The sequence below is a fragment of the Haliaeetus albicilla genome, chromosome 10 (assembly GCF_947461875.1).
Source record: "Haliaeetus albicilla chromosome 10, bHalAlb1.1, whole genome shotgun sequence".
Lineage (NCBI taxonomy): Eukaryota > Metazoa > Chordata > Aves > Accipitriformes > Accipitridae > Haliaeetus > Haliaeetus albicilla.
In genome coordinates, this window is record NC_091492.1 from 16380512 (window position 1) to 16394877 (window position 14366).

The window sequence follows — 14366 nt, forward strand, 5'->3', positions numbered from 1 at the left end:
TTGTGGTTTGCCTTTCCTTTCCAAACACTGGGCCAGCTCCAGAGCTCATCTATCTCTCTGCTAGCTGTTGCACTCCACCAGCCTGACAGAGCAGTGACCTGCCAAAAATAACTTTCTGTTCTTGTATTTGGTGAATAGGCTCCAAAGAGAGCCCAGCAGGTGAAGGAGCTGGGTGCCTGGGCAGGCAGGCTGTGCAGCTGACACAGGACAGGGGGTCCGACTGGGTGAGACCTCCTCCTTTGGGTGGTCTGAGCCAGCTGTTGGGCTCAGGTGTTTGTCAAATCACAACCTCTGTTATTTCACATCTTCCATTTCTACTAGTGACTGGAAAACTGTTTTCAAATTACACGACTTATCCCTATTTTAAAGGCTATTGTAGAACAAATGTCATGAGAAGAAGCAATCTACTGAAATAAGAATGTATATTAAAAAAAGTTCAGTTTCAATGCTTTCTTTGTGGTATATTTAGCACTATCATTGCCGTTGCTCTCAGTGTTCAAGGGCACAGCCTAGGTGATGCAGTGAAGTATTTTACCCTGATTGTTCTGACATGTGGTGGAATTTCTTCAGCTTCCTGATTTTTTTCCAGATGACAGACTATTTTTTCGTATTGATTTGGCTTTTTTACGTAAATATAGTTTTGAGTGATGATGTGTTGAAGTAGGTATGCTCACTTTTTGTAAGAAAATAGAAGGTAAATATAAGTAAGATTTTTCTGTATTGCAGAAGGAGGTCTTCAGAAATTAAACATAATTAAGGAGGGTGAAATTTCACATGAAAACCTTCAAAATGTAAAAAAAAAAAAAAAAAAAGTTTGCCTTTGTAAAGACACCTACCTGTGCAAGTAATATTTACCACTGCTAGCATATAGATCATTAAAAATGCATCTGTTCTCCATTTAATAGTTTTGTATGAGTGGAAAATCAAAGGTGACTGCAGGCTAGCATTTGAAAACAAAGTCTAAAGGAAGAAGTGTTGTCTCTAATGTGAATGGTATTTCCTGTGGTGTACATTTGGATTGCTAGTGTTCATTTCCTAGACTGAATTAATTGTGGAGTCCATTAGATTGGAGATTATTTTTGCCTGAGGTTCATAATTCATCTACTAATCTCCTTCAGTTATTCTACTTGATGTTTATAGATTCCTGATTCCCTTTTAATATCTGTTAATGGTAATTATGGTCAGCGATCATTCTGGTCATGAAAATTGCTAAAGTAATTTCAGAAACACTGTTGTCATTTGTGTGAAACAAAAGATGGAATGGAAATCAAACCTGTACCCTCTGTCTTTGGTGCTGTAGGAGTTAAAGATGGAAAAACTGGTTCTGCCTGCTTTTGTGTAGCAGTTATTGAGAGGAATAAGGCAACGTATATCACTTGGTTCTTGGCATTAGGGTTTTTTTTAATATTTCAATATTTCATAGGAAAGGCTGCTTTTTAGTAAACAGACAGCTTTCGGTGAGCAAGACTTGAGTCCCTGGCAAATGAACACCTATACTTTAAAAATTGTGCAGGCAGTTACTGTGATTGTGTTTGTGAATACATCAGTAGTTTTGAAATGAAGAACAGAACTGCAACATACTCAGATCCCATTCAGAAAGACATTAACTTGATCAGTGCTGCTGTGAATAATTCTCCCAAGAGAGGTGAGAAAGGAGGTGATCACTGGCCATCTGCGCATCCTGTTGCATGAGTGAGAGTGGGCAGGAGGGTGCAGTTTTACCAGACCTGCTCCCCAACCTGTGGCTGAGCTAGCACCTGAAAACTGTTCATGCTCTGCAAATACAGAGAATAAAGGAGGGCCATCCCAAGAACTGTTTTGTTGTTATCAGTCTGATTTTTATATCAGGTAGCAGTACATCATTCTTTCTGTTGCTACACCTTGCATTGCCGGGGGGACAATGCTCTTTTTGCCACAGTTTGAGAGAAAAGTCACTGTGAAGGGTGGCTTTCTGCTCTGCTCTTTCAGTGCCTTCAGTGTTCTCCCATTTCTCCCTCCTCCATCTGCCCTTGCATTGCTCCTCGCAGACAATTGCTGGGGAGGAAGGTGCTGAAGTTACCCCCTGCATCAACACCCTTGGGCTGATGTGTGACCTGCAGTGCTTTATAAAAAGAAAGAAAGCAAAAAAAAGGTCCAATACTGTGTGCCTGAAACAAATGCATCTGCATATTGTGGGGGAAAACTGCTACTTGAGCTCTAAATGGAAAGTGGGTGATCAAGAGATACTTGGGATGGATGCGCATAGAAAAGCAGTTCCTACCTTTGGCTCCAAGCAGGCAGTGGGGACTAGGGACTTTCTGGAGGCAATGCAGTTCTCCAGACAGCAGGAAAGGTCACTGGAACTGAAACAAAGAGCTGCTGGATAGTGATCACTAACTACTGCTGGTCAAAAGAGCTGAGGCTCAGGGGCAAGACCCTTTAGTTATTACCAGAACAAAGACTCAAGCCAAACTTTTAATCTCAATATATTTTGAGAAGCATCTTGAGAAGTCTGGATCTTCAAGGCATTTGCCTGTTCAGTATTGTTTCAGAGAAATAAGACCTTTGCAGCCAGAAGCTTCAAGGGGCTTATGAAATGTAAGAATTTGATGTGATTCTATTTGAAGTTAATAGAAAAATTGACTTGATTTTTCCTGGCTGTTCAGTGCTTGCTTCATCTATGCTGGTTGGCATATGTACAGGTAGGGTTGAATGAATCTCTGGGAGGCAAAAATCACCTCCATCTCACAAACATTTACATTATTTTACAGATGGTCACCTGACCAGAGAATGAAGTTTGAGGTGCTAACAAAATTATTTGGGTGACAGCTAGCTATTAGAATGGAAAATACAGTGCTGATGCACCTTGGAAACTAGTAATAGCCTATTTAGAAAATAAGATGGGAGGAAGAATGCTCTGTTTAGTAACTAGCCATATTATGAAAATATATAATGAAAATATGCCTACAATGCAAATGCGCGGGAGGAAGGCTGTTACCTGATGATGCATTGCATATTTTTTCTGACAAGGCTGGAGATAGGAAACGAGGGAAGTCCTTGCTGCTTTGGAGGCACAAGGAATTGTGTTCTCACCCCATCAGCTAATCTGCATCTGCCCTGAACTTTCTGCTTTGCCTCGGTAAAGGATTGGTCTGTGTGATGTGTGTTCCCAGATTAGTTTTCCTTGTGAAGAGACTTTCTTTTTTGTAGCTACTTATCTTAAGCAAACTGCAAAAGAAAAAGGCTTCTCTGACTTTTGTAATACGACTTGTTAGTGTAGCCCATGATATCACGTTTCGTTTAGTTTTCTTTAAAACACTTGGTCTCTATAGGCTCTGTAGTACAGTCATGTCTATTCTGCAACTGTTGAGTCCAGGCCAATTTTTAAGAAAACGTTGTGTATTGACACAAGGCACCATGGACAGTTTTAACTAGCCCAGGAGAACAAAAGAGCTTCAATCCAAGCCTAGTAGCCTAATGAAATGTTTGCTTTCATGTTTTTTTGTAACAATATCCTATGGCTTTGTCAGCAGAAGACCAGATTGTTTAGTGATGCTTGAAAATTCCCATCTACAGGAAAGAAAGCATAGGGCAGTCAGAAATACCCATATTTGTGGAAGATAGAAATGTCTTTTTTGCTTGCAAGGGAAAGGTGGCTGTGCATGTACGCCAGGTCTTGCCCAGTACTTACCTAGGTAAGTTTCTGGTGCTGAATCTGAATGCAACCTTGTTCCCAGTGGCTTGAAACAGAGTAGATTTGGAAGGCTGTAGCTGTTCTGATTCATATTCTGGAAGAAATCCTATTGTACAATTTTTTATGCCTATCACATGTCCAGTGTTTGTTCTTACATATTCATTGGGCAAATTTCTTTAACCGACCAAATGTTTTTCACATTAATTGGCATGCAGATGGCTGTGGAGCTCACACAGATCTGACTAAATTGTATTCATTTGGTAGATGTTCCTGTAGGTTCTCAGTGCAGTTTCCAACCCATACTGCTGGGGTTGTTTCTTATATATACTAATCTGGTTGACAAATTGTTCCTTCTCCTTTCTAATTGCTCAGAACACAGTGAAGGCTTCTAAAGAAATGAGGCTTTTTTCTCAATAAACTGATGATCAGAGCTCCATGGTTTTATGGCAGCAGCCTAGATCCAATCCCCATTTGGCTTGGTGTGTTTGCCACTGGTGCTTCTGGGAGTGCTGTTTGGTTTTTGTGGCCTGTTGCCGTTTCAGGATTACACCTCTCGTGGTGTCAGAATGGCAAATCTCCAAGAAACAATGACCAAAAAAAGCAAAAGTGATGCTGTGGTGCACAGTGCTCACATGATCCTTAAATACATAAACAGGAGTGTGTTAAATTGATGATTTTACTACTTTGTGATGCCATTGGTGAGACAGAATCTTTTTCTCTTTCTCAAGTCTGTCTTCTAAATTTTCAGAATGTTGCTGGAAAAAAATCAGGGAAGGGGGAAGAGTGCAAAAAGTGGTGACATTGACCTAAGTCTATTGAAGTTTCTTAAACAAAAGATTGTCTTGTATATTAATGGAAAGAGATAATGCCAGTAATGTTAAAAAAAAAAAAAAAAGCTGCTGAAGGGTTTGTAGTGGTTTTGGAGCTGAAATACAATTCTTATACTAATATGTGTGTGTGTGTATGTCTGTTTTTGATTGTAAGTTGATGATTGGCAGGTCATTACATAAGTCACATGTAAAAATGTGTTTATTCAACTATCTTGGTTTCAGCTGGGATAGAGTCAATTTTCTTCCTAGTAGCTGGTAGTGTTGTGTTTTGGGTTTAGTACGAGAGTAATATTGGTAACACACTGATGTTTTAGTTGTTGCTAAGTAGGGCTTATCCCAAGTTAAGGATTTTTCAGTTTCCCATGCTCTGCCAGCAAGAAGGTGCACAAGAAGCTGGGAGGGATCATGGGCAGGACAGCTGACCCCAACTAGCCAAAGGGCTATTCCAGACCATAGGACGTCATGCTCAGTATATAAACTGGGGGAGATGGCTGGGAGGGGTCGATCGCTGCTTGGGCATCGGTCAGTGGGTGGTGAGCAACGGCATTGTGCATCACTTGCCTTTTCTTGGGTTTTATTTCACTCTCTTTTTGTTATCTTCATCATTATTATTATTTTTATATATTTTTATTTCAAGTATTAAAGTGTTCTTATCTCAGCCCATGAGTTTTATTTGTTTTTGATTCTCTTCCCCATCCCATGGTGGGGTGGGGAGGAGTGAGTGAGCAGCTGTGTGGTGCTAGTTGCTGACTGGGGTTAAACCACAACATCAACTAATGCATAATTGCATGATTCTTAAATAGCTAATTTTGTGTGTTGCAAGTAATTTGCAATTTAAAAAATATTTAACTTGAAGGAGCACAAGTTGCTCTGTGGCACTTTTTAAAAAGGGAGGTGGTAGTGGCAGTGGGACATAGGATACAAATTGAAACTAGTTCAGGGTTGAATTATTTGCCTCAAAGTAGCATTTATGCAGAGTATTGTAGATTCTTGGTAAATCAATAAAGTACTGTTTGGGGGTTTCTTTACCTAATAGAGTTTTGAGAAGAAAATGCTATGACCCAGGAGTCTTTCATAATTACTTGTAATGTATATCTACAAAGATCAGTGGAGGAATAAACAAATTGATAAGGTAGCAATCTCTTTTTTATTAAAATGGATTAACCCATTGAAGAGACATGTCTCTTCAACTTGGTGTCCTGTAAAACTCTTAAATAATATTCAGAGGTAGTTCAAGGTTAAATATGACATCTTTTTTATCTTCTGAACATTAGATAACTGAACCACACGGTATAGTTCTGTAGAATAGGGACTGTCCCTGGTATTGTTTTTTCATTGACATAGTCAGAAAAATAAATTACAGAATGCAATCTGTGAGGTCATTTTTCTTGGATTTCAATATTAAATAGCCCAAGACAGGATTATCATAATTGCAAATGTATTACTGCTTAGCAATTAATAGTTATTTTTAGAAAATGGATGTGGTTCTGGTAACTGGAAAAATAAAGCTGCCTCTCAAAATATCTATTATCATAAAAATTACCCTCAAAGACATATTTCTGCAAGTATATTAAAGAACTTTTTCATTGTTTTTATTATGAAAATACACTTATAGAGGGACCTGGGACAGCAAGCCTGTAATCTCTTACGTATAGTGGATCTCACCAGGCAGCATGTGTTCCTGCACCCCCACCCCACGGTAAAGGAATTCTTCAGGCTGTTTAGTCACTTGTCTGCCTCTCTGGTGCATCACAGTAGTAACCTTCCCACTGTCTACAGCGTGTTGTTGCATTCAGACTAAAATACTTGCCCCTGTGCACACCTTCTGATAATTTCCTTTTCAGAAAAAACTGGCCTACGCTCAAGTGGAGTAATCTGCAGTCACCCGTAAGACTTGGAAAATGCATTAGGGCATGATTTGAATGTTTCAATTTCTTCTTCGCATCCCCTTTACTTTGTGTAAGTGTCAGCAATTTCTAAGATGCATTCATGCACCTTTGCAAGACCATTATTATACACGTGCAGATGGTATGAGTACCAGAAGAATTTTTTCAGGTGAAAAATGGGAGGCCTTTTGTTATGAAGAAAAGCTTAGTAGTAACTAGTACAGGTGAGGTATTAGGTGTAACATTAACTATACATGGGAAAGATGTATTGAAAGATGTTTTCAATTTTATTTCAGTTTTTAATACATATGTGAGTTTATTCCAGGTGTTACTGAATAAAAGTGATGCAATATGGTCTTTTCTCTTTTTGTGATTAATCCAAGTTTGTGATATACTCTGGGCAAGAAGTTGTAGTTACTAATTTTGCTGCAAAATTCACTCTTTTTTTGTCCAGTCTCAGTATTGGTATATCTGGTTTTGCCTGCTTGGTCATTAATAATTGGGTAGTATGCTTGGCTCCATTTACATAGGCTAATCACTCATCATGGTTTCTGAAACATTTTCCTTAACATCACTTCTGGTTGTAGTGTCAATGCAGTCTAAACACGTGTGTGGTTAAGAATTTTGCCTTTTGAGAGTAACTGGCTAGGATTTGGCTTTTCTACAAGTCTTTTAGCAGGTTCTTTCTTCCCAGAGCAATGGCCTTGGGCACCATGGTGATGGCAGTCGAGTGGCAAAGAAGCTGTTGTCCTGTTATCAAGTTTTAATAAGACTTCTGAAATCCTGTTTTTCATGCTTCCCTCCATCCCATCCCCCTGCTTTTTTTGTTTTACATCTCTTGGCATTGAGTGAACTATATTCATGAATCTCTTTGAAAAACATTGGTCATTAGCAATTAACAATACAGTTAATTCCTTAATGTTCATTGTTAATAGAACACACCTATTGCCTTGGAAACACTATTAATTAGAGTTGAATGAAATATATAGAACTAGATGTTAAGCATCTTTTCTTTCCAAAAAAAAAAAAAAAGTTTAATGAATTTTGGCCTGGACAGCTGTATTCTTTTCTCATTTTCTATGCCTTTTAATTAAAGTGTGAAAGGAATAAAAAAAAAGGATTTCTTAAAAATTAAGATGCATGTTTTGAAAAATACAAATAATATGTATTGTGATTAAAGAATATATATATACACACACACACAGGCATGCACATCACTTCAAAAGAGTTGTTAGTATTCAGTTACACAACGTGTTCATGGAAACAATGTCATTTGGTCAAGAGGAAACAAAATAAATTTTGTACTTTTTCCGTGTGAAAATGTTTCAGTTGCTAGAGTAAGTTGCAGGTAGTGTGCACAGAGCAGCCATCGGCAAGCGCTGCCCAAGCCCTGCCTCTGCAGCTGCTGGGCAGCATTGCCCACTCACAGGGCTGTTGGGCTTCCACCCTGCCAGCAAGAAACAGCTTTTGCTCACTGGTTAGAGCATGCAGATAGGAAGTTTAAGGAATGTACTTTTTTTTGCCTTGGGGAACACTTGCGTACACTTAACTGAATACATTAATTTAATAATACTCTCTCTCTGCAGAGTTCATCCCAGGAAGTGAGATTCAAGCTTGTGGAAAGGAGTTAGAGACTTACTTGCAAAATAATAATGAAAAAAAACCCAGGCCAAAAACTCCTATCTGCACAAATACAAGTTGATCTAGAGATTCATGCATAGAGCTGGTGATGAATTGCCTATGGTTTTGGGGAGGCTAACTCTTTTGCTTTTGGTTGCATTGGAAATCTGAAGTCAATGCTCATGAGAAGTAAAATCAGAGAACGTGGGTTACTCGGCGTACCTAAAGATTGCAAAGGCAGCAGTGAAAAGACAAAACTTCTCTTTGAAGCAGTAGATTCAGCTGTGTCTTATTGTGTGCACTGGGAACTGAGAGAAATAGCAGCCAACCTGGGAGAAAATGCCAGCTAAAGGTAAATACTTCTTCAACGAAAATGATGACTGCAGGATATCAGACCCACTCTATGAGAAGTACTGCTATACAAGCCAGCAGCATCCACTCCTGCTGTTGCTGCTCTTCATTGCAATCATCTTCTGGACTACTCTAATTATAATTTTTTTTGTCACTGATGTGAGTATACTTTTTTCTTTGTGTTTGATGTTTTCAGAGATGATGAGGAATCACTATAACAGAACAAAAAACATTTCTGGATAAATAATTTTTTGAGCCACATGGTAGAAAAGTTGCAATGTTGAAAGAAATCAAGTAATCGTGTATGTGATGCTGTGTATGTTTTTGAAGGGACAAGGAAGAGAGGAGACAGTGTTGTCAGGTATAGGCACAGTTACTACAAGGGTTGTTCTTTCCTTCCTATATGTTATGAACAAATCATAACCTATGCTAAGTGATAGCTGTGAAAGTAAGTAAGTAATAAAGGGGCCAAGGAAGGAACAAGAATGTAAGTTAAAATGCCCTGCATTTCTCTTTATTTTCTTTTTAGAGTCATCTAAGAAATGTAAAATAATATAGTGATTCACTGGTTAGGAATTCCTGAGGTGATTCTTTTTTTTTTTTTAAAGGATTTGTAGATATTAATTCCTATTGCTTTTTTTTTTTTCTAATAAAACCACAACAGGAATCTCCCAGTACAAGGGGTGATCCACTGAATCAATAGTTAGTTAGCAAAAAGCAGGGGTCCTATAGGCATAGGAAAGAAGCAGCTTAAAGAATTTTTTGTTGTAGCATAATATGCTTTTCTGTAAAGAAATTAGGTGTTCATCAAGCCAGCCCGGTTGACAGCTAGTAAAAAGGGGAGTTGATTTAAAGATAATGTTGTAAAAAGGTATTAAAGAAGCTGTTATAATCCTTCATTGCCTTCTAACACTGCTTTCCAAATACTGTGCTTCATGATGAAGTGTCTTTAAGTCTCCCTTTAGCAACAAATCTGATCTTACCAGTTGCACTTGTATCCCTTTTAGCTTTTATTTCTTAAAAAAGGAAAGAAGTAGCAACACTATTTGTATGTTACAAGTCACGTCCTGTAAAACTTAGGAAAAGAGCCGTTACACTCCTTTTTAGCAAAGCTTGAACCCCTTAAATGCATTTCTTTGGGTACATCTGTACAATACAGTATAGTACAATTGTACAATATAGTATAGTTAGAACTTAGCTTAAAAGACAAAACCAAAACCACTGATTTGGGAAATAATAATGGTGGAACTGGGGTAGACTGGGTATCTATAATAGTATTTATTATATTATCTCTGTGTGTGTGAATATCAGAAAGTGTTATTGCTGCCACAGCTAGACTATTCAGGAACTCAGGTTAGCATATTTTAAAGATATCTAAGCTGTTTCCAGGACAGTATAGATGCATTTTCCATTTTTTCTAAAGGCGACATTTAGACCAAATATAACACATTGTTTTGCTTTTGCAGGAAGCACATTATCATCTTGCCTTCATTATTGCAGTATGTGCTGCTCTTGTCATATTTGCAGTCATGTACTTACTTTTATGTATTGAATCCCTGTTTCGGAGATGGCTAACATTATTTGGAGTTATGATTTGGATTTGCTTCTTAATCATAGGATATGTATCTCTTTTTGAAAAAGAAAATTATTATCAACTGTGGGAACAGGTATGTATATCTTGTTCATTCAAGTACTTACATAGAACCCGTAGTCACTATATATGAGTGTGTTTGCTTTATTTTTTCTGGATGTTATAATGGCATAATATTTTTTTTCTTGAGATTTAGGTTCACTTTCCTAAATTGGTTTTATTGGTTTGTTACAGTAAATTTTAGTTTGTATTCTTTATTATAGTGAAAATACAGTTCAGCTGAGAAAATTGGATAACTGCATAAATCTATGCAGCAATTGCATCTTTAAGTTGTAATTGAGTTGTATTTTTATTTAAGATTTTTCTAAATCTTAATTACTATTAATTAATCTTTGAGAGAATTTTTCATTAATAATACTGGCTTTATTAATTTATATGGGTCAAAGTAGTGTTCAGAAATGTATAAAGGATTCTCGAGCTGGGTGTGCCCTAGGGAGCATGTTTTCAAATCATTGGGAGAGGTGAACAATAAGAATTAATGACACATCCTGGCATAGCTGGGTGTGGCTAAAGTTCATTGCTTAGTATATCTGATCAGAAGACGGGCGATTTCATGATGCCAAAAATATCATAATCTGTAGGAAACTCCTCCTAGGCTCTCATAATGTAAACAGAAGAGTTTTTAATGAAATAAAAATTACTTTTTATCTTGTTTTACTGACTCTTCCCCTTCCCCTCTTTATTTGAGATAAAGAAAGATATAAATTATCAGTTAAACAACCAAAATCTGATTTGTATTATGGCCTTGATCCAGCACTGTGTATTTACAGTTGCTATTCAGTATTTTTTAACTTAAGGAAGAAGCTATTACCCTAGGAAAAAACAAAATTTGCTGTTAACTGTAAGTACAAACATGTAACGAAGCAAAATTTGGTTTTGCTGCTTTCAGTGCTACAAGCCAATGTCTTGTGGTGTTGTCTTGTGGTAATAATTCATTATGGTTGATTTAAAGCCTAAAATATAAGGAGACCCTAGATTAGAAGGTAGAAGTAAATAGGTTCATTCCAGACTTTAGTCTCAAGTTATGGATTTATCACTAATTAAAGCTACCTATTTAAATGCAGGTATAACCTTTGCTTGTCCATGCTTATAAAACTATTACACAGCATTCAGAACATTATGTGACAGGGGTTGTATGTATGGCAGAAAAAGATATTATTTTTTTTTTAGTCCAGCTAAAATAGTAAAGATGAACATGAAAAGATCACTTATGTTGAATGAAAACTTTTATTTGCTTGTTTGTTTGTTTATTGCTGTCCCAACCAAGCTATCTATTCTGGCAGAACATTTAAGTGCAGACTGGGCCTTGAGACTTCCTTGAAGGAAGCTTATGTCTGGAATGGCAGCAGTTGAGTTGCAATGATGAGATGGAGCTGAGCCAGGAACACTGCAATATTTTCCTCTGATCAGGGTTGTTGGTTTCCATATATATGAGCTAAACACTATAACAAATCTGTAAATATGGATTTAAATTTTATAGACCTTCCTTCTGATCCCTAACAGTTTAGTGGACCATTGTGTATTTTGTAAAATCTGTGTAGCTATATATGTAGGTAGTTAGTGGCAATAATGATTATTCTCTTGTGTCAGCACCACAAAGTATTGGTTGGATTTTTCATTTTTATCAAATATGGAGTAAACATACACATGTGATCAGGTGATATTAAAATTAGAATAATAACTTGGAGAAGGTGAGAAATCTGATTCTATTCAATATTGTTATCCTTGCAACACACTGTTCCTGATACGTGATGTACAAAGTGAACTTTCAGCTGTAACGGATAAATTAAGGGTGAAGGGCAAGGACAACTGAAACACTTAAAGGTGATATGTCATGTTAAACTGCTTTATCTATAAATCTATAGCTGCAAACTCCCTCAAAGCTTTTTGGGACCGCCACTGTCCTTATGGTTTTAATTGTGCTTTTGAAACATCAATATTTAATAGTTCAGCCTGAAAATGAGCAAGAATACTGCTACTTTCCTCCTTGTTCTGTAGTGATTTTTGGCAGGCACCTAATAACATGTATGTGTGTTTTTTTCTTTTTTCTTTCTTTCTTTCTCTCTTTGTTTCCAAAGGTGCCATTCTTTCTATTCATAATCTTCACAGTTTATACCATGCTACCCTTTGGGATGAGAGGTGCTGTGATAATGAGTGTTCTTTCTGCTCTCTCCCATATTATTGTTCTAAGCATCATGGTAAGCACAACTTCTCAGGAAAATAAGGAATCCATTCTATTTCAGGTAAGGAAATACTACTTGGTTAAGTAATTGAATACTGTAGTCATATTACCATTTGATATTGGCATAACTATCCTTTTTAGATAAATTCCAAAATTCCACATGGATGTTTCAAATTAATGGATTTGGAGCTTGGGCCCAATGTGTTTTGCATGCTTTTCATAAAATTGCAATTATTCTAATCTATAATGCATTTTGGTTTTCTGACCTACGTGGAAGAAGCATAATTATTATTTTAATTTTTAACTAAGTTACTCAAAATATGACGAACTTTGTCACAATCATTCTTCCCAATCTGTGCTCTCTCAGATGGGTCTAACTAACTTCATCTGGCACTGCCTACAGGGTGGATCAAAAGGGCTGTTGCTGCCCTGGGGAGTCAGCAGAGCCTGGGAGTGCTACTGGGTACTTTCAGGGTTCCCAACACTTATTAACAGGGTGTGTTCAAAGGAGCACTCCAGCTCTTTTGATGCAGGTGTGTGTCAGACTTCACATAGCACGCTGATGCATGAGTTTGTAGACTGGTTTCTCCCTAAATCAAACACTGGTGCCTGCAAATAAATGTTAAAAGATATAGCAGAATTATCTGTTTCATTGTAAGTCTGTATGTTCATACAGGAATGCCAGTGACTGTGAAAGTTAGCTTATATTTCCTAGGTACATCTGGCTAATTGCAAGACTAGGATTTGGGGTGTGGCAGGGTAAGAGAAAAATTGAATGTGACCTGGGATTGATTCTTTTTAAGGGACTAGTATGTGTATTAGTGAAGTATCAATGACTGTTCTGCAGTAGGTAATTATTTTTCTTCTTGTGCAGCTACTTGCCAATGCTGTCATTTTTCTTTGTGGTAACTTGATGGGTGCATTTCACAAACGTCAAATGCAGGTTGCTTCGTGGGATTTGTATAGATACACATTAAAGTGCATTCAGGTCCGAATGAAACTGAAGATTGAAAAGAGGCAACAAGTGAGTGAACTAATTCATGTTATGAATTGCTTGTTTTCTAAAGTCTGTATAATTTTATAAGGTTGGTAACTAATGAATATTGAAAGGCTTGGTCCAATCTTTGTGATATCCACCTAGTGTCAAAAATAAAAGTTGTGCCATTTGTAACAAAAGAAGGAAGTTAAAGCGAGGAAGCTGTTCTCTGTGGCTTGTCTATATGAAAATCACAGTATTTGTAACAGGAATGTAATTGTCAGTTATTTTAGTTACTTTTTTCCTAGTATAAAATGTTACCAGGTCTGGTCCAGGGTAACTTAAAAGAACATGCCATTAATGCCTTAAAAATACTTGTAAGGTAATTTCAGCAGTTAGCTTCATGCTTCCCTTGGTTGCATTTTTTTTTTTTGTTTTGAATTCCAACGTATTATTTGTTCTTGTATTTTCCTGTCTTACAAACTATATTTCTTTTGCTAGAAGGAGAAAATTGGAGCCTAAGGGAGAAAAATATCATATAATAGATTAGAGTATTTGAGTATGACATAATTTATTTCCATAAACTCCAGTGGTGTTTAAAGAATAAGCAAGGAACATTAATTTCTTACTGAGGAAGGATTGTAAAGAAGTATCAAAGCTGAAACTAGGGCACCTTTCCTCTTTTATCCTGGTATAAGTAAGGTTAAGAACAGCAGTTCTAGAAGGCCGATGAGTACCAAGTTTCCTGGCCACCAGTTATTAGATAAAAGGGGCTGAAAAGTGACTGACTTGATCAAATTGAAAAGAAGAAAATTCCACACTGCTAGTGCTATCCATCCTCTGATGGTAATCTTGTGAGATGAGGTGACAAAACTGCATGAAAGTCTTGGCAGAATTTCCCCACACAGCAGCCAGGGAAGCATCTGATCAGCTTGCACAGGCAGTGTGCTCTCATTCTTTGGGCAATGTGGTAACTTGCATGTTTGTTTGGTTTTTTTTATGGTTGCTTGTTTGAAGTGTAGATGTGCTTAAGTCTGTGGATAGCTTTCTTTCCATCCGTGTTGTAATTTGTCACACAATTTTGAGTCTCCTTTTTGCCACCCACTTTTTCTCTGTGAAAACAATGTGAGAAATGCAGTTTAGGGTTCATCATCACTTCCTTGAAAACTGTGTAATGCGTCAGCTTCAAATGGCCCT

General features: G+C 37.3%; 1 protein-coding gene across 9 annotated transcripts in view; it reads left to right on the forward strand.

Annotated features, from left to right (window-relative positions):
• The window catches only part of ADCY7 (adenylate cyclase 7), a 68232-nt gene that overhangs the window by 25535 nt on the left and 28331 nt on the right, over positions 1-14366 (forward strand). For 8 of the 9 annotated variants that reach the window (XR_011326531.1, XM_069793635.1, XM_069793631.1 and 5 more), the window contains 4 exons: positions 7976-8519; positions 9827-10027; positions 12090-12254; positions 13068-13217. Coding sequence is in view for 8 of the 9 variants with exons in the window: in XM_069793635.1 (XP_069649736.1) it covers positions 8349-8519; positions 9827-10027; positions 12090-12254; positions 13068-13217 (687 nt within the window). In the remaining variant the exon portion in view is untranslated. Of the gene's footprint in view, positions 1-6347; positions 6463-7975; positions 8520-9826; positions 10028-12089; positions 12255-13067; positions 13218-14366 lie in introns of all 9 variants that reach the window. The other variant, XM_069793630.1, reaches the window with a different exon arrangement.